The following is a 23,687-nucleotide window of genomic DNA, read 5'->3' on the forward strand; positions in this document are numbered from 1 at the left end:
CATGTTTGAAAAGAAAGATTGATTTTAATGAAATATGTAGGTGGCGCTGGCGTTTTTGACTACTGACGCCACCTATACAACTTCGTAAATGTGCTAAACAGTTCAGTTGTTGTCGAAGAACTGTTACGTGAGGTTGTCATTGCATTATGTCAGAGTTAACAGACTTCGAACGTGGGCAAATTGTTGGAGCACGTATGGTAGATGCTTCCGTAAGCAAGGTAGCCGAGGTGTTTAGTGTTTCAAGAGGTACTGTATCGAAGATTTATTCCGCATATTTGAAAAGCGGAAAAACATCATCTGCTAAATCACAGCGCGGACGAAAGTGTGACCTGAGTGATCGTGGCAGACGATCATTAAGGGCAATTGTGACGAAAAATAAGAAGACCATAGCTGCAAAAGTTACTGCTGAAATGAATGTTGTGTTACCGAACCCTGTGAGTACCAAAACAATTAGAAGGGAGCTTCATAAACAGGGAATTGCTGGCCGTGCTGCAATTGAGAAGCCACTCGTCAGTGATGCTAATGCCCGTAACAGGAAAAGGTGGTGTTTAAGTCATAAAGCCTGGACTATAGAGCAGTGGAAGCGAGTAATATGGTCTTCTTTTGCATTGTTTCCCACTTCTGGTCGAGTTTACGTCTGGAGAACGCCATCTCAAGCCTATAATACAGACTGCTTGTTGCCAAGAGTGAAACATGGCGGGTGTTCTGTTATGGTTTGGGCAGCCATATCGTGGTTCTCTGCTAGCCCCATGATAACTGTGTCAGGGCACATGACTGCCAAGACTTGTGTGAACATTTTGGCCGATCAAGTTCATCCCATGGTACAAACTTTGTTCCCCGATGGTGATGGTGTCTTCCAAGACGACAAAGCGCCTGTTCACACAGCTCACATTGTCCAGGACTGGTTTTCTGAGCACGAGGATGAGTTGTCCCATTTCCCCTGGCCACCACAGTCACCAGAACTGAATATTATCGAACCTTTGTGGTCTACATTGGAACGGAAAGTGCGTTCTCGTTATCCACCGCCAACATCGTTATCTGAACTTGCCACCGTTTTGCAGGAAGAATGGTATAATATTCCCTTGGCAAACATACAGGAACTGTATTTATGCATTCCGAGAAGACTGCAAGCTGTTTTGGATGCCAACGGGTTTCCTACACCATTTTAAGCAAAGAAACATGTTTTTTTTTAAAGGTGTTTCCATATTTTTGTCCAACCCCTGTAACTGTTATAAAATTCAAATATACCTTACAACTTGTAGCTTTGTCCTTATGACGTTTCACTCTTTGAAGATCATTGGGATAAAGAAATGGAAATTCTTCTCCAAGTATCGGACGTAAAACTTTCTCTCGATGGTACTTCGAGTTGGATATGAACATTTTCCCCACTCTTCTTATTTTTATTTTCCATTATATGAGAACCCTTTAATAATCATATAGCTCTTATTCAAATTTTCTTTGCACCAAGGGAGCCAGGTTTGCATACTTTTTTCTCTTCGTTTTCAAGAATAAACAGACGTTTTTCTTGCCGTCATTTGGTTAAACCCATGTTTTATCGAGGGTCACAATGTGTTTTCATTTATCTTCTTCTAATAGTTTTCGTACAGGGTTCTAGAAATTGTTCTGTATTGAGACACACGCTAGGCAAAAGCTGGTGAACATTAATCTTTTTTGGTTTTTTCAAGTCGTAAATCTTGGTTTATTATTTTATTTATTGTTGTACAGATGTATTTAATGACTTTGCAATTGATTTCTCTCTCTGTGTGTGTGTGGGGGGGTGTTTCCCTTGTTATCAGCGACTTTAGAAACATTAGAAACAGTACGTACCTTTTTCGTGTATACGCTTGGAGTCTGACTGAACGCTTTTTCGCTCTCTGATAAATAATGATGCTTATTTTACATTTCGAAATTTTAATATCGTGCTCTTTGGAGAAAGCAAAAACATGGCCTTCAATCCACAGCTTGTTTAAATGCGCCACTTTAGAAAAAGAATCAGTTTAATAGTAGCAGACAATACTTCTCATTCCAGATAATAAGCTGTTGCCAAAATTGTTTTACGAAACATTTTCATTTTTTTAATTTTTTATTGAAATCGTTCTAAAAATATTTCAACACCTTTATCTAACAGCTAACTGTGTAAAAACCTGGAGAACTGATAAGCGAATAATCGCTTTAGATCAGAAAACAGAAACGTTAATTCATGAAGAGTTAATTACCCTTTATTGCTCAAAATAAAGATTAACAGATGGCCCTCTCTCAGGGCGTACAGAAGAGCCTCCACTTGGGCTTGAACTCAAGAATTCTAAGAAATCAAACTTAACTAACGCTTAATTAAAATGATATATGCGAAGCTATCGAAATTCTACAGGAGTTGTCCCCTAAATGGTAATAAACGGAGAAGCTATCAAGGGCCTGAAATACGTCCGAGAGGTAGCAATAGCTTAGAGAAAGTGTAGCCAAATAGCGAACGCGCGCTCGTCAGAATCTCTGGCTCTCTAAAGAAGTCAGTGGAATTTCGACTTAAATACCGCTCTTCCTCGTTTGCATTAACCACGATTCTAAAAAAAACATTCTGATGTGAAACTGTAAATTGAAATTAGGAGAGATGGGAAAGTACCTTTAATTAAAGATAACTGTTGAAAACTTAAAATAAACCTTACAACCTTCTGTATTTGTTAAAATCAGAAACATAGTAATAAATCGAATATGAATGCAAAATAAAAGTATAGATGATTATAAAATTACTACATACACAGGTATAAGCTATTCATATACTCATGAACTACAGTACGTTGTGTGACGTAGTATATATATTATTAGTCCAAAGGGATTTGAGTCCCGAAGGACTATTACTTTCGTTTTGGCATTTTGCGTCGGACTCTTATAAATGTCGGTTCACTTTTCAAACTGTTGCCACAAAATGTTAGAGTCCTGCATTATATTTGAAGAAATTAAGTAATGAAAAATCTGCATAAATGTATGTATATTTCTCGCATTGTGATAAAACAACGGTACATAGAGTCATCGAATTTTGAATAACGTAATCCTCCAACGAATATGAGCATGTGGAAGACCAAATTTGAAATTTGGAATTTGTTTTATTATCGATTTCATATTTTGTAAAACTTTAACGAATTCTTGAGTAACAAAGTCAACGATTTAAAAGCGGGCAATGGCAACACTCTACGGGGGAAAAAACACCTTTTTATCTCCAGCGCGTCGAACTATCGGAAATTCTAAAGATAGGCTCATTTTAAAATTATTTTGCGACATTGCTATTGAACTGAATTTTATGGTTTAAGTGCAAAGAACATGATATTTAATAAATAAAGGTAACAAACGAAAAGTTAAAAAAAACACCCCATACCCTTTTGAACGTAATTTAAAATCTGAAACATTTCAGATTTATATATATATATATATGTGTGTGTGTGTTTTTACTTTTTATTTATTTATTAATTTATTATCATTTTTTTAATTATTATTATTTTTTTAATTATTATTTTTTTTTTTTTTTTTTTTTTTTTTTTTTTTTTTTAGTGAAGTGCAACTCACATGTTCACCAACGTGGATGATAGTCGCAATGAGTGTTAACATCAGTTCAAGTCACTCTCGTGAAACTGAAAATGGATCTCTGTAAGTTATGAAATATTATAATTTTTCTTCTATTTAGAAACCTGTATTATTTTACGGAATAGAGTTTTTTTACAGTCAAAAGGAATATTGTCGTTGAAATAAAGGCGAAAGTAAAAAGGGCAAAAAGTTTGTTTTATTTATAATCTCTGAAAATTAAAAAAAAACTTTATATCCCTGTAAGTTATGAAATATTATAATTTTTCTTCTATTTAGAAACCTGTATTATTTTACGGAATACGTTGAGTTTTTTTACGGTCAAAATGAATATTGTCGTTGAAATAAAGGCAAAAGTTAAAAAGGACAAAATGTTTGTTTTATTTATAATCTGTGAAAATTAAAAAAAACTTTATATCCGATATAGTTTCAGATTTTGAAATTTTAAAATCATAAACTTCAACTAGTCTCAAAAATCGATTTTCAAAAATTAAGCTAAAATTTTTCATACACGTTTCATTGGAAATTTTTTCCACCTGTTGCAGTCGATGGTGGAAACAGCAAATTTCTGATATGCATATTTTGTTGATTAAACGAAGATGTATGCAAAAATTCGTTTAAACATGTCATTTAAAAAATTCCAAATCGAATTTAGGAAAAAAAAAATCGCTTCACTTTCACTGCTTTGTCATCGACAAACTGTGTTTGTGCAAAATTCAAATTCGACAGCTTATCGGGAAGTAGCTTAAAAATCGAAGCGTGAGTGACCTAAATAAAAGATTATAAAAAAAAACTTGCCTAAAAAAAAACAGTTAGGATTTGAATTTGCGAAAGTTTGGCGCTTTCTGAGATGCTGGAGACTTTTAATAAGGTAGTTGCACTAATACCTAAATACCAGAAATTATATTACTTGTGCTCATTAAAACAGGCAAAATAGATATTTTCTGTTGTAATAAAGGAATAAAATATTGTTTACCTAGCTCAAATCCAGGACTTGTCGGTGTAGGTGGAGGTACATCTGCAATATCCACTTCTCCCTTTTCGAATTCCTCCAAGGACACGCATTCCACTTCATGTTCGAGACTGTGCAAAAGCTCCTTAATCTGAGAATGGTCGCATTGCACGTCCACGTAGATCTCGTACTGTGAAGGTCTTTTTCGCGATTTTCTTGATTCGATATGAACCACATTCACATTATTCTCCTAGGGAAAAAATTCCGAGATATGCTGCACAGCGAAAACGAATGGAAAACTTAAAAAATGTTGATATTGCTAACATTTAATAACTTAATTAACTGCAGTACTAGAACAGTACTTGTCTTTGATAGCGGCCTTGGCGACAAAAAATAGCATTGGCGCGATTCGGGCTAAAGAAAGTACATTTGTCGCCAAAAGTTGTAAGTATGCACGAAAACGAAACTGACTACTATAAGCGATAAATCGGCAATTACTTCATTAATAATCAAACATTAATATAGCACAAGTTATCAAATATATACGAGGTATGAAAAAAAGAGACTGTGTAGCTTGAAAAAAAGATTGGAGTTGGCAACAAACTGTTTTGGTGACGTCATCCCACACACTTCCTCTATCCATGTGGCCAGTTTCAGCTTAACCAAACGCACCAGTTGGGAGTACTGCGCCATTGAGTGAACATGTGAAACTGCATTTTGCGGTTTTGCAGCTGAAGATGATGGTTCGGTAAAACCATCGAAACTAGTCCTGTGAAAATTTTGTGAATATAACGCTGATTTTTGTTGTTTGACTTCTGAATTAGTATTTATTCGGCGTGTTATTGTGTCTTAATGTGAAACTGCATTCTGCCGGGAAAAAAATGTCTTATGTAAAAACCGAACATCGAATCAAAATCAAGTTTCTTGTGAAACTTAAATCAGACACGGAAGCATTTCAAATGTTAACAGAGGCTTATGGAGATGAGACTTTGTCTCGTGCAGGTGTGTTTGAATAGCATAAGCGGTTTTCAGGGGAAAGCGACAAAGCACGCAAGTTAAAATCAAAATTCAAGGCAATGTTAATTGTCTTCTTCGACATTAATGGAATTGCAATGATTGAGTGGGTTCCCAATGGTCAGCTTGTTAATCAATACAACCATACTGAAGCACTAAAAAGACTTCGTGAAAAAAGGCCACAGTTATGAAGTGATGGATGGCTGTTGCACCAAGACGATGCACCCGCTCAAACGGCCTTATCTGTCAAGCAGTTTCTGAGCAGCAAAAACATTATTGGGATGGTTCATCCTACTTATTCACCTGATTTGGCTCCATGCGACTTTTTTTTATTTCCTGAAGTTAAATCTTGCTTAAAGGCAAGCCATTTTACCTCAGTTGAAGAGGTTCAGAGCAAAAACGGAGAATCTTCTGAAGGGCCTTCCAAAAATTTCGTTCCAGAACTGTTACCAGCAACGGCAGCACCATGCTGAAGGGGACTACTTTGAAGGTGATAATATCACGGAGAACTGATTCTGGAAGTACAATGATTTATTGGACCAGTCTCGTTTTTTTATGTCACCTCGTATATACTATATACACACACACTTGGATACTTGGATACATATATATAGACCGACATCAGCGCGAACTTTATCGAGCTATTTCTGGCACCTCAGATAATCCCCGGATGGGGTATTCTCGCTTACATAACTTCAGTGATGAGTATATACACACACATATATAATATATGGCTTTCTTTGGATTTAAGGAAATTGGGTTGCGTTCTAAATAGTTGAACTAAAGAAGAAAATATTTTATTTAACATGGATAAAACTTGTGGAATTTTTTCCCAAAAGAAGGGGAAAAGTAAGGAATCCAAGACTCAAATTTCTTGACAAAAACATAAAATTTTATAGTACAATTAAATATCTGGGTGTCACACTGGATGAAAAACTGACTTTTATAGAAAATTTTAAGAATATCCATACAGCAACCGACAAGATCTTAAATATTTACAGGACTCAATTTAATGTTAATACTTTACAGGTCAAGAGTGATATTCTGAAAAATCTGTATGACAATGTTATTATACCTAAGATTATGTACGGTATCGGAATCGGAGCTTGAGGACGCCGAGCAGGGGAGCTTGTCAGGTTGAGAACTATGATTGATTCAGTATAAAGAGGCTGGCTTCTGATTATCACTAGATGGTTTAGAACAGTTTAATTTGAAGTCGCATGTATTTTGGCCGGGTTCCCCCTCTCTCCATTCATTATAAATTTTTCTACAATAAATTCCTATTACAATATTCAATAGAAAGGTCTCTTATTCTGGATGGAATCCAGGTTGAGAGCAACGCATTTGCACAAATTGACAATAATTCGATTCATCCAAGACAGAGACATGGAATTTCATTTGATTGCAATGTATTGCCTACCAGCGAATATGAAATCTATACAGATGGGTCTGGTTTCGAGGGAGGTGTGGGATGTGCGTTTGTCGTATATTTTTATGGTTTGGAGATCCATTATCAAAAATACATACTGGATAAACAATTCAGTTTATCAATCAGAGCTATACGCCATTTATAAAGCCTTGGAATGGATTAAATCCAATTTGACCTATAAATGTACAGTTCATATATACTCGGATGCCTATTCAGCACTCGTCGCCCTCTCCAGGCCGGACCATAAAAATGATATCATGAATAAAATTTAAAATGATTATATGAATTTAAAATATAAAATGTCAATCAATATTCATTGGGTAAAGGCCCATATTGGTATCATTGGGAATGAGAGGGTGGGTTCCCTGGCAAAGGAGGCTGCCCTGGGGGATGGGATCTCTGATGGTGATCTACAACATTCTAAAAAAGTTACAATTAGCAAAATGAAAGATCACATGTATAAAACCTGGTCTGATCAATGGAATGTGTCTCCTAGAAGATCAGAGGCCTTGTCAAATATAATAATTAAGAAGAATATGCCTATATTTTGCGATAAAGACTATAATCAGTTAGTAACAGGGTATGGACGCTTTCCTATGTACTTACAGAGATTCCACCTCCAGGGGGTAAATTTATGTCTTAAATGTGATGCTGCCGGTGACTGCATTCATTTTATTGAAAGTTGTACACTCACCGGGGGGGGGGGGGGGTAAGAGCCTTACATGGAATTGGAAATGTAAAAGAAATGATTCAAAATTATAGAAAAGGAGTAAAATTTGCACAAGACATTATGAAAGTCATCAATTCTCATAAACATGTGATCGGTATCTCTAATGATCGAACTAACATACTGAAAGCTTTCAATTTATGAAACTACCCTTAAAGGGAGAGAAAGAATTTATGTGCAAATGTGCAGGGATAGCTTAATTGTTTTTGTGTTTTTATGTGCCGTGTTATTCTTTTTAGTTTACTAACCTAATTTTTTTTTGGGGGGGGGGTTAAGCTGCTAAATTGATTTTGTTTTTATTTGGACCCGAACGGCTCGCCGGCTCGTGTCGTTTGTTGTTGGAAGGGTTGCGCCCGCTTTTCTTCATAAGGTTCAACAAACCAGGCGGAAGGGCTGCGCCCGTATAAAACAAAACAAAACAAAACACACATATATAATCAAAATATAATAGTTAAATAGCAAGAAGAACATACATCAAATTTGAACAAAAGTAAAACAATTCAATAAAAAAATATAAAATAATATGATAAATAAAAATAATATAATAAAATAAATAGTTTAGAACTCTTTGGCCTTTTTTAAGGAGCTACATTTTAGACGACGGTCTTATTTTTATACGTTAGTAAAAGATAACTTACCTGAAACACTCGTAGAGCTCTTATAAGTCCACCAACTTGATTCCTCAAAGAAAAAATCACAGCTGCACCTTTCTCCGCTTCTTCTTGTGATTCTTCAGCACATTTCTCTTTCTGTTCGTCGGGTTTCTGAATTTCTTCTTCCGGAACATCTTTCTCAAAGCGGCGGCAGATCTTTTTCTGTATAGAATTAAAAAAGAAAAAAAAAATATTCTTATCAATATAGCGGAATTGATAATTAATATGTATCGGAATTGATAATCATAATTTTAAGAGGTGACTGAAAATGGTAAAAGTAGCAATATTCCTGACACAGTACGTGGAGGAATAAAAGACAGGGATGCGAAAACACAATAACTACCAAGGACATAGAGGAAAAAACAGAAATCCTATCAGTCACGGATATTTATAAGGAAATTCGGAAACACTGCAATATTTCCTTATAAATATCCGTAACTGAAAAGATTTCTTTTAAACCCTGCCAGGTGTTGAGACTACATGATTAATACGTTGCATAAACCGCGCAGTCGCTTCCTTAAATTTAAATTTCTATGGGAAAAAGATATTAGGTAACGAAAGATAACGAAACGATAGATAACGAAAGCGAGTATAATTTAAATAAAAAAAAAATGAAAGGTTTCAGATTTTAAATTACTTCCAAAGGGGCGTTTTTTTAACATTTCGTGTGTTATCTTTATTTATTAAATATCATGTTCTTCGCACTTAAACCATAAAATTCAATTCAAAAGCTGTGTCGCAAAATAATTTTAAAATGAGCATATCTTTCTTTAGAATTTCCGATACAGAGTCTTAAGCACTGGAGATAATTTTTTTTTTTTTTTAGTCCAAAGGGATTTGAATCCCGAAGGACTATTAGTTTCGTTTTGGCATTTTGCGTCGGACTCATAAATGTCGGTTCACTTTTCAAACTGTTGCCACAAAATGTTAGAGTCCTGCATTATATTTGAAGAAATTAAATAATGAAAAATCTGCATAAATTTACGTATATTTCTCGTATTGTGATAAAACAACGGTACATAGAGTCATCGAATTTTGAATAACGTAATCCTCCAACGAATATGAGCATGTGGAAGACCCAATTTGAAATTTGAAATTTGTTTTATGATCGATTTCCTATTTTTTAAAACTTTGACGAATTTTTGATTAACAAACTCAAGGATTTCAAAGCGAGCAATGGCAACGTTGTGCAGAAAAAACATTTTTATCTCCAGCGCGTGAGTCTCTGTATCGGAAATTCTAAAGATATGCTCGTTTTCAAACTATTCTGCGATATTGCTGTTGCACTGGATCTTATGGTTTAAGTGCGAGGAACATGATATTTAATAAAGAAAGGTAACACACAAAATGTTAAAAAACGCCCCTTTGGACGTAATTTAAAATCTGAAACATTTCAGGTTTTTTTTTTTTTATTTTTATATATATATATATATATATAACTTAGACAGTGTTGTCATAGCTCGCTTTGAAATCGTTGATTTTGTTAATAAAAAATTCGTTGAATTGTTACAAAATATGAAATCGCTAATAAAACAAATTTCAAATTCAAATTTTGGCTTCTACATGCCCATATTCTATGAAAAAATACGTTATTCAAATTTTGATGGCTCTACGTACCGTTGTTTTAAGTGATACAGCCTTTTAAAGATTACAACGCAAAATGGCAAAAGGAAAACAGTAGTCCCTCAGGGACAAAACCTCTTTGGACTAACAAAGCCTAAATATTGTTGTAATTAAAAACGGAGCAATGCTAATTGAAAGAATTTTTGTTGCTTCTTAAAAAGTACGTGATACAGTAATTTTTTTTTTTTTTTTTTTTTTAAGTTGGTAACTTTTGCTCAGGATAAAGACTGATGAAGATCTTAAAAGGTTTCACGATAAGAGAGCAGAGTTCGATGTCTTTCATTATGTGTACTCTTCTATCTTAATTTGGGTCAATCTCCATTGCCATCTCTTTAAATAATTTTATCGTTCGCAAATCGAGAGGAGAAAATTATGAAATATTAATTTCAAAAGGAAGCAACTGCAGTGAGAACATAACAAAAAGTAATCATAGATAAACTACTGGTAACTATGACAATTTTATTACTTCCTTGTACAGTACGTAAGGGAAGTACTGTAATTGCTGGAAATGTCCATTTTGAACCTTCCCAAATCCATTTTGACTATTTTTTTTTTCATGACATCTGTATGAATAGAGAACACTTTTTTCCCAAACAGATCGCAAAATGGATTTTTTGCGATGTCTGTATGCACATGTGTGTGTATCTCATGTAACTGAAAATGATTAGCTGTAGAAAGTTGAAATTTTGTATATGACACTGCTATAACATTAAGTTGCACACCACCCTGTTTTATTGCAATCAGCAGCACCAAAAGTTAAATACCCACAGATTACCCAGCCTTTATTTTTGCAGTCATTGTTCATAGTCATATACTTCCAATAAATGATCAAAATATTCATGTTTTGGCAATGTCATATTAAAAAACAATCATGCCCAAATTTTATATTACGTCCAAAAGGGTGTTTCTTTAACGTTTTCGGTGTTACTTTTATTTGTTAAATATCGTGTTCTGTGCACTTAAACTATAAAATTCAACAGCAATATCACAAAATAATTTTAAAAGAGCATATCATTAAAATTTCCGATATGCAGTCTCGTGCATTGGAGATAAAGATGTTTTTTTTTCTGTACAGTGTTGCCATTGCTCGCTTTGAAATCGTTGAGTTTGTTAATAAAAAATTCGTTGAAGTGTTACAAAATATGAAACCGCTAATAAAACAAATTTCAAATTCAAATTTTGGCTTCTACATGCCTATATTCTATGGAAGAATACGTTATTCAAATTTTGATGGCTCTAGGTACCGTTGTTTTCTCACAATGAGAGAAACATACGTACATTCACGCAGATTCTTCATTATTTAATTTCTTCAAATATAATACAGGGCGGTAATATTGGGTCGCAACAGTTTGAAAAGTGATACAGCCTTTTAAAGATTTCAACGCAAAATGGCAAAACGAAAACAATAGTCCCTCAGGGACAAAACCTCTCTGAACTAACAAAGCCTAAATATTGTTGTAATTAAACACGGAGCAATGCTAATTGAAAGAATTTTTGTTGCTTCTTAAAAAGTACGTTATACACTATTTTTTTTTTAAGTTGGTAACTTAAAAAAAGATCAGGATAAAGACTGATGAAGATCTTAAAAGGTTTCACAATAAGAAAGCAGAGTTCGGTGTCTCTCATTAAGTGTACTCTTCTATCTTAATTTGGGTCAATCTCCATTGCGAAATCATATAATTCTTTTCTTCTTTTTTTAACAATACCTTTAACATCTTGTAATTTAAAGGCAGTACATATTCTTCATTTCCACTGTCTTCAATGACGGGTAGACCATCCAGTTCTTCTTTCCGTATTTCTCGATTCATTCATTGATTACTCTTTCTTCCATATCAGAAAATTATGCGTCGCACATTGCCCTTTCAATCTTTGGCGTTAGTTTCAAATATTGAAAATCCTTTATAATAGATGATAATTTTTGGCCGGAAATGATACTAGCAAAAATTAAATGTTGATGAATGAAAGTTGCATCACTTTGCATATGAAATTCTTGCGTTTGACAAATTAAGTGGAAATATTTAAGGTAAAACTTAAATATTTCCACTTAATTTGGCCACATGGCTTTCCGCAAGAGTTTACTGTATTTACTGTAATGTTTGATGTTTACTGTAGTTGTGTAAATGAGCGACTACAGGCATACTGTTGCGTCTGTACGAGTGCGTAATAGGTTGAATGCACACACAACCGATGATAGCTTAATAAAATTTACTTTTACCAAATGAAACACCCTAACAGTTCTGGAACTTTACTCAAAAGCACTGGTACAGCTCTCCTCAATATCCCACAGCTCCACCAATAATTACTACTAAAAACGTTAAACACAAAGTAATGCAAAACGTGTCAAAAAAGCGAAGCTCTCAAGGATATCTCAATACTCCAAAGACGCTCTGAACTAGCTGATTCTCTCTCCTGTTTTATATAGTTTTCTCCCCGGCCGCCGAGAAGTCTCTAGTACCTTCCACTTCTAGAAATAACTGGAAGGCATATGAGGGCCGGATACTGTTGAAATTACATATATGAGTCAATTACACTAACAATTACAGTTATACATGGAGCGGACCAAAACATCGTTAAGTTTGGCAGCTTTGGCGATTTCTCGGGAAATTTTGCAACAAAAATTAGTCACCAAAGCCATCACTAACTTCGCGATATCTCTCCAATTTAGCAAGATAGCCATTTAATCAGTGTTAGACTTGTTCCTGTAATCTTACTTTTCCGGCGGAGCTTCTTCTCTTTTAAGCATTTCGAGATACATTATTTAAAAAAAAAGGGGGGGAATCTACAATTTTACGTGTAATTTCCCTAAAACTATTTACATATGTACAAACTTCGTAACAATAAATTTGATAACGGAGTCACTGACGCATGCCATGTAAGGTGCAAAGCATGTCACGTACTTCTGTAGCAGTGAAGCTGAATCTAGTGGCAAGATCTTCAGGAGGGTCTATAAACTTCTCGTAAACGAGATACGATACATTGCTGTGATAGGTTAGGTTATTTGAATATAGGAAAGCCACAGGGACTATCTGCTAACAGAAGATGCAAGAGAGAAAAAGAAAGAGCTGCCCTCAGAAAGTGCGTTTGTGGAGAGGTGCGTCCATAATGGCACTTTCTGAGAGAAGCTGGTTTTATTCACCTTACACATGAGAAAAATCACGAAAACTAACCAGGCAGCCAGCCTGCTCGCCTGGATTGGAACACAAATCAGGTCGAACTACGAGTATTCAGCTGTCGTAATCACTCGGCCGCTGGTGGAACCATCGTCATTGTGGAATGTGGAATGCAGTTATTGGTGGTATTGTGTTTTTTGAAAAAAATAATGAAGGACCTGTGTGTATATATGTTTAATTTATCTACGCAATGCTGATGGACGGGAGCTCCAAAGACTTGCTTATTACACCTTCCGCCTTAGAAAAGACATTTATTCTTACATTTCTGCTTTTGGAAGCATCAGGTGTTGAACTTTTCAAGGACAGTCTTTTCTCAATATGATTTGTGTACACTATTAATACCAGAACTCATTTATCTCACAAAGTCCTCTCAAGTGGTTGATGGTAAAAAAAAAAGAGGGGCGAGAGAACCTTGGACCACCCCCCTCCGGGGTGTTCTCCTTCAAAATTGGGGTGGAAAGTTTAACAGTTAGCTAGGTTCAGCAATACCTCAATTACCTGTGGTACTACGGAGGTGCTGGCCTAGCTTCTACCTGTACCTGTACCTGTGTATATATGTACTGAATAATCATGAACCTAATGTGTCTGTACTCAAATGTCTATATATATGTATATGAATATATATTCTGTATATATGATAATGTAATTATGCATCTGCACATTTTATCCTGTAACACGGCACCGTATCGCAAAAATCAAACGAGAGTCCCACTCTAAAATTAATTGCACCAATTATCTGTTCAGCATTGTATTAAGTACCTATTGTTAATGTATGTTAAAGTAGCACTTACCTAACGATTCTGTACCCAGTAATTAACTGTGTACCTAATACACATGTTTTAATATCTTTGTACATTGGTTAATGTATTTAGGAAACAGCACAAATAATCCAGTAGCAAGACACTGTACCACACAGTACTAATCTAGCGTTTAATTCACTGTATTAATTACTTATTCCAGTATAACATTGCGCACCTAATATTTTAGTATGTACATGTCTTGTGTATCTAATGATAATGCTTCAAAGGATCAGAGTTTACTCAACATATGAGTACACACGTTATGTATATGTGCTACCGTATCCATGCTTTTGCATACACCTTGTAACATGGCAATGTATTATCCAGTGTTTAACATTAATTAACTTTAACGCCACTGTATTAAGTACCAAATTTGTATGTATGTTTATGTATTAGTGTATTAGCATAATGACCAGGTATGGTTATCTAGATAAAGGTGGACATGGCGCTATACCGATTAACCGTATTGGTAGAGGGGTGGTGCCCACGTCCTCCGTTTTTGGTTTATTTTATATTTTGTAGCAATTTAATAAATTTTTGATTAACAAACACAGCAATCAAAAAGCGAAACAGTGGCAAGATTCTTCATATAGCATGTATGCATGAAATTTCTTTTCATGTGAAAAATTCCACTCCCCGTCACACAAAGAAAAAAAAATACGCTGTCCTGCGCGCAACACCCCGGGCTATGCCACTGGATTCATATCTTCCAAAGATTTATGAAACTCTTCCATCAATTTTACATGTTGAATTATCCCATATTTTCTTAAACCCTTTCTTAATGTCTGCAACTCAGTTACAAATGCGTAGGCAGCGTGGATTTTACCCCAGTGCAGCGATGTCAGAAGAAAAAGTGACTTTCTGAGAATGGGTTTATTACAGAATATAAATAAATTCAGAAAAGAAACAATGGACGCTTTACCGATAAGCCGCTTTGCGAAGAAACACCTGATAGACTCGTATTAAGTCAAAAGTCTGTACGTCTGATGAAAGCCATGAATAAAGGTTGATAAAATTCATGAGGCTGCTCAACGGGTCTGCAAAGACAGCGTCAACATTCTTCCTTAAGATTAATGGTTTTGTTTCCATTTTCGGAGGCCCATGAAACCGAAGGAAAAGTTTTTGATCTTAATAGTCCACACTTTTTCTAGCAATTTCGATGGTGATTTTAAGATTTATAAATGTAATTTAGTTGAATTTTTATCTCAAAGTGTGACTGCATTAATAAGCGCAATCATACTTTGAGATACTGAAGGTTCAAAACCTTGTCTACTTTAATAAGAGAAATAAATACAGTGGCTAACGTTTGTTATGGGACACTTGTGTTTTTAAGTTTCATCTGCAAGTATCAATTACTAACTATTACAAAAATGACTTTTAATTTTCTTTGAGGGTGTTCAAAGATTTTTGTAACGATTTTGCAAAGATTTATATATAAACAAACTTTAGAATTTTATTTTGTAGTATGTTCAGTCTGATAGCCCTTTTCTTGAACTATCATATCACATCTTGATTTCCAAGATAAGAGTCTTTTTCTTAAAACATCAAGATTGATTTTATTCCACTCCTCCTTCGCAATCTTCCTCAGTCCATCCAATGTTTTGGACGCTTATATAGAGCTTGTTTTAAAAGCCCAAACGCACAGTCATCCATAAGGGACACATCAAGGGGACTTTGCTAGGATGCATTTAAAGGGAATAGCTTCAATTCAGGTTTTATTTCTCATTTTTTCAAAAAATAGAGCAGTAGATTTAGAGATATAGCTCGGAGCCTTATCCTGATGAAACTTAACATAGTTAAGACTGTTTAGATAAAGAGATGGAATTTCTTCTCTAAAGGTAGGTGTTAAAACATATTTCTGATAGTAATCAGAGTTAATGTTTCACTTTTTTCTACTTTTCTTATAATAAGTTTTCCGTTATAAGAGAATCCAGTATTAATCATAAAACCTTTAGAAACACTTTCCTTTTTTTCTCTGAACTAACATGTTAAGTCTTTTTCTCCTCTTTTTCGGTAATAAATCGAACTTTTTGCAATCAGATAAGTATATCCAAACCTCATCAATTGTATTTCTATATTTCCATTCTTCACCTGCCAAATAATTTAATTTTCATACAGCAATCCACGTATAGTCTTAAGCCCAGAAACGTGTTTCGGCGTTAGGCGATGACTATCATTTTTGTTTGTTTGTTTTGATTACCTTTAAATCAAATTTTGTAATTTTTTCACAGTTCCTATAGAGATATTTAAAGGTTTTGCTCGTTTTAAAGGCTCGTTGGGGGCCTGGATTTTCCTTTAAAACATGATATGCAACTGGATTTAATAAGAGCTATATGTAGCTTGTTGGGTACGCAATTTTTGACATTTTCCCAGTCAGATGTAAACTTTGACGTTTCTTTCTTTTCATAATACTAATTATGTCACTTATTTTACATGTAGAAATATTGAAACCGTGCTTTTTCACATCCTTTTTTAATCATTGAATATGAGTATTTCTCTTCTGACAGCGCAAAAATATAGCCTTCGATCCATTGTTTATTTTTCAACGACATTTTAAAGAAAAGAATATTTTTAATGCTGCAGACGATAATTAAGCCTTATTCCAATTTGACGCGAGTCACGTTTATATTTTTAAATTAATATTTAAATTCATTTAAAGCCATGGAGAAAGTCAAAATCGTTACAAAAATGGGTTAACACCTTCTGTCTATTGATCATCTATTTAAAATTTGCTTAATTTGAAAAAAAAAAATTCAAAATACTTTTAGTAAAAAAACATAATTTATTCTAAACGTTCTGTAAATGAACTCACACAAGTATTCGAACACTTTAAATACACAGTTTACATTTAATAAAAACGTGAGAAACATGAAAATATAGGGAAATTCAATATTTCTTTTGATATCCGAAGTTTACATTTAACATTCTTCATGTTCTTTAGCATAGATGCAGCCAATTCTTCGTGTAATAATGCTTCATTTCTTCTTAAATATTGCTTTTAATAGAGCTTTCGAAGAATTGTGTTTCTTTATATTTTTCTTGAGCCCATTTCATATATGATCCACAGACCTTATGGAGTTTTTAACACAGACCTTAAGATCCACAGACCTTAAGGACCTTGTGGAGCAGTTTAGATAACTAGAGAACAGTTTTATAATAACTACAAACGAGCATTTAGGTTGAATGTTTAGAATCGTTATTCCTACAGAACTTGAATGTATTGTTACGAAATGTAAAGGCGCGGTAAGATAGCTTTCCCGCAAAGCAGTTTTAGGGTTGCCATAAAATGGCAAGGAAAGGCAGAGTTGCCAAATTTGGCGAGAAATCGCCCATTTGGCGACGAAATTTGCGTTATGCCATGACTATGGAGAATTTTCTGGAACGAATTCTTACCGGTTTAGCCCAGAAGGTTCTCGAACACAAGCCTAAAGCTATATAAACCGTGCTGGTCTGCAGTCAGTAAGACTGTGTCTCTCATCGAGAGTGTATCTCGTCTAGCGAGTCAATCCCTGCGGAGTCGATAGAGTTCGCAGCCGGGCAGCGAGTGCCGATAGGGTCGTCGAGTTCACCGAAGGAGTCTCTTAGTGTATCGCGGTTAGTGCATCGTCGAGAGAGCGTGTTGAGCTCCGGAAACGACTGAACCGAGAGTCGGGAGCTGTGCACTGTGTGTTGTCGAGTGCATCGCGAGTTGTAGCGTGGAGAGTCTCGAGAGTACGTGGAGGTCCGAGAACGACCAAGCAGAGTCGGGTGCTTTGCAGGAAACTTGTCTCCACCGTCATTGCCTGACAGTGAAGGCTGTGTCGCTGATTGTTCCAGCGTGTTTATAGTAGTTCATTGACGACTGTAAAACGTGTTTTGGAGCTGTCCTGACAATACTGACTAATACAGTGTGTTTCGATACTTCATCAAGTGTCGTCGTTATTCACTCCAAATCTACTAACCCTGTACGAACTGGTGTCAGAAAGAGAAAAACGTAACAGTATTTTACTTTTCAAGTTTTCCTGCAGTTTCCTGCAAATTTGTTCTACAAATTCTTTGGCTTCAGCGCGAAAGATTGATTCTTAGTTCTTAGTTTAAGAGAAAGAGGAATTTTTTTTACTTGAAAATTATAACTGACGATACTTTGGATGGATACGATGAATTTTTTATTTAGAAAGTGCTTGTAACGAGAAATCATTGAAAAAAATGGTATTGTGTGCCTTTGCTACCTGTAGTAATACGTATCATAATACGAAAGAAATTAACGTCATATTTCATCGATTTCCGTACAAAAACATTCAGTTAACGAAAGAATGGTTGCACAGATATCGATGAGCGGATATTGTCAACACAAAGAGGGCTCGAATATGCAGCTATAAATGCTGGCTGATTTGTAAGCACTGGGTGTGTCTTCTGTTCATCTTCATTAGTTTTAAAATAAATGGTCTTTTACACCTATCTATACTATTTCTATCTACAGTCGCTATAGTACTTCTGAAACATCGTGATAAATCGCATACACTTTTTTTTAGGATTAGCGAAGTTACACTTAGCAAAAGGCTCATTCGTTACAAGGTACTGAGTTTCAGCGGAGATTAAAGTTACAGTTACTTTAAAAAAAATTTATAAAGAAAAAAATTTAAAAAAAAAAAAATTAATAAAAATCTGAAATGTTTCAGATTTTAAATTACGTCCACAGGGGCGTTTTTTAACATTTTGTGTGTTACCTTTCTTTATTAAATATCATGTTCCTCGCACTTAAACCATAAGATCCAGTGCAACAGCAATATCGCAAAATAGTTTTAAAACGAGCATATCTTTAGAATTTCCGATACAGAGACTCACGCGCTGGAGATAAAAATGTTTTTTCTGCACAACGTTGCCATTGCTCGCTTTGAAATCCTTGAGTTTGTTAATCAAAAATTCGTCAAAGTTTTAAAAAATAGGAAATCGATCCTAAAACAAATTTCAAATTTCAAATTTGGTCTTCCACATGCTCATATTCGATGGAGAATTACGTTATTCAAAATTCGATGACTCTATGTACCGTTGTTTTATCACAATACGAGAAATATACATACATTTATGCAGATTTTTCATTATTTAATTTCTTCAAATATAATGCAGGACTCTAACATTTTGTGGCAACAGTTTGAAAAGTGAACCGACATTTATGAGTCCGACGCAAAATGCCAAAACGAAACTAATAGTCCTTCGGGATTCAAATCCCTTTGGACTAACAAATTTCAAATTTCAAATTTGGGATTCCAGGTGCCCATATTCGTAGTAGGATTACGTCATTCAAAATTCGATTGTTCTATGTACCGTTGTTTTATCACAATACGAGAAATATACATACATTTATGCAGATTTTTCATTATTTAATTTCTTCAAATATAATGCAGGACTCTAACATTTTGTGGCAACAGTTTGAAAAGTGAACCGACATTTAGGAGTCCGACGCAAAATGCCAAAACGAAAGCAATAGTCCTTCGGGACTCAAGTCCCTTTGGACTAAAAAGAAAAATATTATTGGATTGAAATAAAATAAAGAACTATCAGATTATTGTTATTTTTTTTAACTCAGTATGATCAAATGTAACATCTTAAATAATTTGCTTGTAAGGTCTTTCATTCAACACACTTCGTCGAGTCTGCAACGTCTTAAACAATTCGACGACACAAATTGAAAGAAGAGAAGACCTGGAAGAAGAAATCGTCTGCGCGTGCCGTTGCTGCCGTAACCGTAACGATCAAAAAGTTGCGTCTAACCGTGATTAGCACCATTTGAAATAACGGCTCTTCTGTATGCGGTCGTAACGAGGAAAGCCCTTAAAATTCTACATCTAGATACCTCCACCAGTTTGCCAAAGAATATCATATATAGTTAACATCACATAAATGAAACATGTCTATATATAACACATTCCATATATTGTCAGAAATCAAGTGATATTAAGAAACACATTTTCAGTTCTACTATGTCAAAAGTATGATCTTTCTTTAAAATACCCGAATATTTCTTAGCGTTCATTCGTATTAAAAAGTTAAGTTGAAACAGTTCGAAACTTATTAAAATGTAACATAAAGGAAATACAAATGAAATAAAAATTGAACCAAATAACATGTTCCCGAATGTTTTGCCCCAGAGTTTCGAAACTCTGTTTTTATCCATATCACTTTTGCGTCCATATCACTTTTTAAATTGTTGCCACCAAATTTTATCCCGATGCATAACTTTCTAAAAAAAATTAAGTAGCGGAGAATAGGAATGTATGTATGCATGTTTCTCACATAGCGGAAAAACGGTGGCATCTAGAACCATCGAATTTTTAATGCACGTGGTCCTTCACCTAAACGTGTGCTTCTAGAAGCTCGAATTTTGAATTTCGAATTTTTTTTATTTGCATCATATTTTATACAAATTTAACATATTTTGATATAATAAACTCAACAATTTGAAAGCGGGAAGTGATAATACTGTTCGAAAGGAAACAATTTTCCTCCCACGCGCCAGATTGTTGCCTTTCGGCCAAATGGAAAATATTTATCCTTCAATTTTAACCCACAAATGCGGCTATTTGAAAGCCATGTGTTGCCATTGCCTCAAATAGAATATTCATTATCTCTACGCGCAGGCTTGTTGCCACTCAATAAATCGTAAAATATTTAACTTTCAAATTTAATCTTTTTATTACCGAGTAACAAACAAACTAATTGAAAATTAAAAAAACGCAGTTTTTAAAAATTATTTTTTTATTTTTTAAATTAGATTGATTTAAATAAAAATGCATTTAAATCACAAGATAGCTAACTAATAAATATTTTTATGAAATGAAACTAGCTGTACTCGTTAAAATCATTATATACTTATTAAGGCGGCGATGCACAATAACGAAGATAAAAAGGCAAAACAAATGTGTTAGCAGAATGAGTCTAAGAGCAGATAGGTAACCTGCGCTACTTAGTGAGCATAAAGAGCATAAAAAAATCTTAACGCTTTTCAGACTTTCTTTCTTGGTTTTATCGTCCGAAAACCTTGATGGGAAAATTATGCTAGCAATTAAATTTCTAAAGAAAGCGGCTGCGGTAAGAATGCAAGAGAGGAAAATGTTTCATCTCTTGCTTCATTTAGCGTATTCGGAAACTAAGTACCGTTTCATTCTAGCGCCGTCGCAGCGCTGTGGTAGGCGTCCCGCGCATGCGCACTAGTCTTTCTTGTTCACTGACTTTCAATTGTCGCCATTTTGGTTGCTCTATGTTGTGTTTTCAGTTTGCTGTGCACATTCAAAATGTTTAAGACAATTAGTTCTCCCGCTGACTGTGAGATTCGTGCCGTGATTAAATTTTTGAACGCGAGGAATGTTAAACCAGCCGAAATTTATCGTTAAGTGACAGAAGTTTACGGTGAACACGCGATAAGTGATGGAATGGTGAGAAAGTGGGTAAGAATGTTTAATGCAGGTCGAACAAATGTCCACGCCGAGGCTCGGAGTGGTCGGCCTTCTGTTGTCACCGATGATTTGCTAAGGAAAGTTGATGAAGCAATTCGTGAGAACAGACGCTTCACAATGATAACTCTTTCAGAGGCATTTCCAGAAATTTCACGTACTGTTTTGTTCGAAATTGTGTCTGACCGCTTGAATTATCGCAAACTGTGTTCCCGATGGGTTCCAAAAATGCTCACTGATGTTCACAAAACAAAGCGACTTGGTAGTGCCCTGACATTTCTCACGCGGTACAGTGATGAGGGAGAAAACTTTTTAAACCAAATTGTGACAGGTGATGAAACTTGGGTGTGTCATTTCACACCAGAATCGAAACAACAATCGATGGAGTGCAGACACACTTATTCTCCGAAAAAACAGAAGTTCAAAGTGACAGTGTCATCACAAAAAATCATGTGCACTGTCTTCTGGGATAGGAAAGGCGTTTTGCTTACTGAATTTCTACCCAGAGGGGAAACCGTTAATCCGGCACGATATTGTGAGACTTTAACAAAACTAAGGCGTGCCATTCGAAACAAACGAAGAGGAATGCTTAGTAATGGAATTGTGTTGCTCCATGACAATGCTCGGCGCCATACTGCTGGTGTCACTCAATCGTTAATTTGACAGTTTCATTGGGAGCAGTTCGATCACCCGCCGTACAGCCCGGACTTGGCGCCGTCCGACTATCACTTGTTCCTGCACATGAAGCGCGAGCTTGGTGGCAAGCGCTTTGGATATGACGATGACACGAAAAATGCTGTGGAGTCGTGGTTATCGAAACTGGCGGGAAGTTTCTTTGACGATGGTATACAAAAACTGGTCACCCGCTATGGCAAGTGTTTTGATCATTGGCGGAAACTATGTTGAAAAATACTTTTTCATACATATTTTTTTTACATGAAAATATAAGACATATATCTTCATGTAAAAATAAAATTGGATTCGAAAAAATTGTTTTACTATTTTTTTTTTTTTTTTTTTTTCAAAACAGTACTTAGTTTCCGAATACGCCTCGTAGATAAACTATGATAACAATCATTAGATTCTTTGAAAGTAATGATTATTGCTTTCGAAGTAATGAAATACATAAGAACTTTGAAAGTAATGCTTATTGCACATTACTATGTGCCAATAAGAATACATAGTAATGTTTTAACATTACAATGTTGTTGTCTTGTCCGAGAAGTCAGTGCAGAGGAGTCAAATAGAACTGAATGTACCCCGAACAGCCGAAGTAACATCAATAATCTTCGAAGAATAGAGAAATTGATGCGAGGGATCTATATCTATACTGAAGAATTTGGCCAAAAGAGCAGGACAGTCGAAGAGATGGTCTGGAAGAAGTTGGATATCAGTACAGTCAGGACAGCTATTATAATTTCGTTGACCATAAGAGGCTGTCTTCATTCCTTTCAAGTGTTTTGTCCATAGTCTGGCTATGGTAGTGGAAATGAAACAGTTTCAATTTACGGTAGGAATGGAATTCTTTTTGATTGATTGGGAGGTACGTCTTCGGCTGGCTATTGCGTCGGCATCGGTAAGGATCAAGCTGTTGGAAAGTTAAGAACTATTTCGGGCGTCTTTGGAAGACCATCAGCCTGCTCATTTCCTTAAATATCAACATGCGCTGGTATCCACTGCAGTGTGCAGGTTCTTTGGGCTGCAGTACTTTTGTTCATGAGCATAATAATATCCTGGATAAGTTGAGAGTTGCCCCTCAGGATGGCTTGGAGCACATGTTTAAAATCCGAGAATAATAAGAGGCCACTGGAGTTCTGGATTGCCTTGGAAACTTAGATATCAGAGCCTTTTGGATGGCTACCAGCTGGTAGGTATAAATTGAAACAATTTTACCAACAAGTATTTTATGGGATTCAGATACACCATTAGCATGAATGAAATAGATATCAGCGCCACTCCTGTCGAGGTCTGAGTCGGAGGAACCATATGTATACCATCTGTATATGCAATAGCTAGGTTTTGGGCCGAATTTGAAAGTTCATTGATGGGGTAATTACCTTTCTCCTTTATCATGCAGCTGGCTGTTTTTTGTTACAAGGTTCAAGAGGTTTAAATTTACAATTACTTGTAGAGAGGGACTGATAGAGAGAAGTGATTCTTTAACAATATCAATATCTTCAAACTGTAAGTTGATTTCTGTCCTGATTCCATTGTCGAAATGTAGGGTGGAGGACCGTTTTAATCTACCTTTTTTCTTTCCCCGCCTTGAAGGTTTTGCTGGAGATATGAAGATCTGTAAGGCTTCTAATTTTGTTTGTG

The 23,687-nt window shown here is 35.3% G+C and overlaps 1 protein-coding gene and 1 long non-coding RNA gene across 3 annotated transcripts in view; one reads left to right on the forward strand and one right to left on the reverse strand.

Annotated features, from left to right (window-relative positions):
• Window positions 1–23,687, forward strand: part of LOC146994905 (uncharacterized) — a 131,619-nt gene that overhangs the window by 85,833 nt on the left and 22,099 nt on the right. Inside the window, exon 2 of the long non-coding RNA XR_015043298.1 lies at window positions 3,541–3,636. This is a non-coding gene — a long non-coding RNA (uncharacterized LOC146994905). The remainder of the gene's footprint in view (window positions 1–3,540; window positions 3,637–23,687) is intronic.
• The window catches only part of LOC118191490 (tryptophan 5-hydroxylase 1-like), a 108,260-nt gene that overhangs the window by 53,002 nt on the left and 31,571 nt on the right, over window positions 1–23,687 (reverse strand). The window contains exons 1-3 of one of the 2 annotated variants that reach the window (XM_085824682.1): window positions 8,689–8,820; window positions 8,331–8,507; window positions 4,547–4,772 (exon numbers count right to left, since the gene is read on the reverse strand). In XM_085824682.1, the coding sequence (XP_085680808.1) occupies window positions 4,547–4,772; window positions 8,331–8,507; window positions 8,689–8,697 (412 nt within the window). In that variant the 5' untranslated portion in view covers window positions 8,698–8,820. Of the gene's footprint in view, window positions 1–4,546; window positions 4,773–8,330; window positions 8,508–8,688; window positions 8,821–23,687 lie in introns of those variants that run through there. The other variant, XM_085824681.1, reaches the window with a different exon arrangement.

This window comes from Stegodyphus dumicola, chromosome 10 (assembly GCF_044657685.1).
Source record: "Stegodyphus dumicola isolate Sdum_Otavi_A_Nest chromosome 10, ASM4465768v1".
NCBI classification, from domain to species: Eukaryota; Metazoa; Arthropoda; class Arachnida; order Araneae; family Eresidae; genus Stegodyphus; species Stegodyphus dumicola.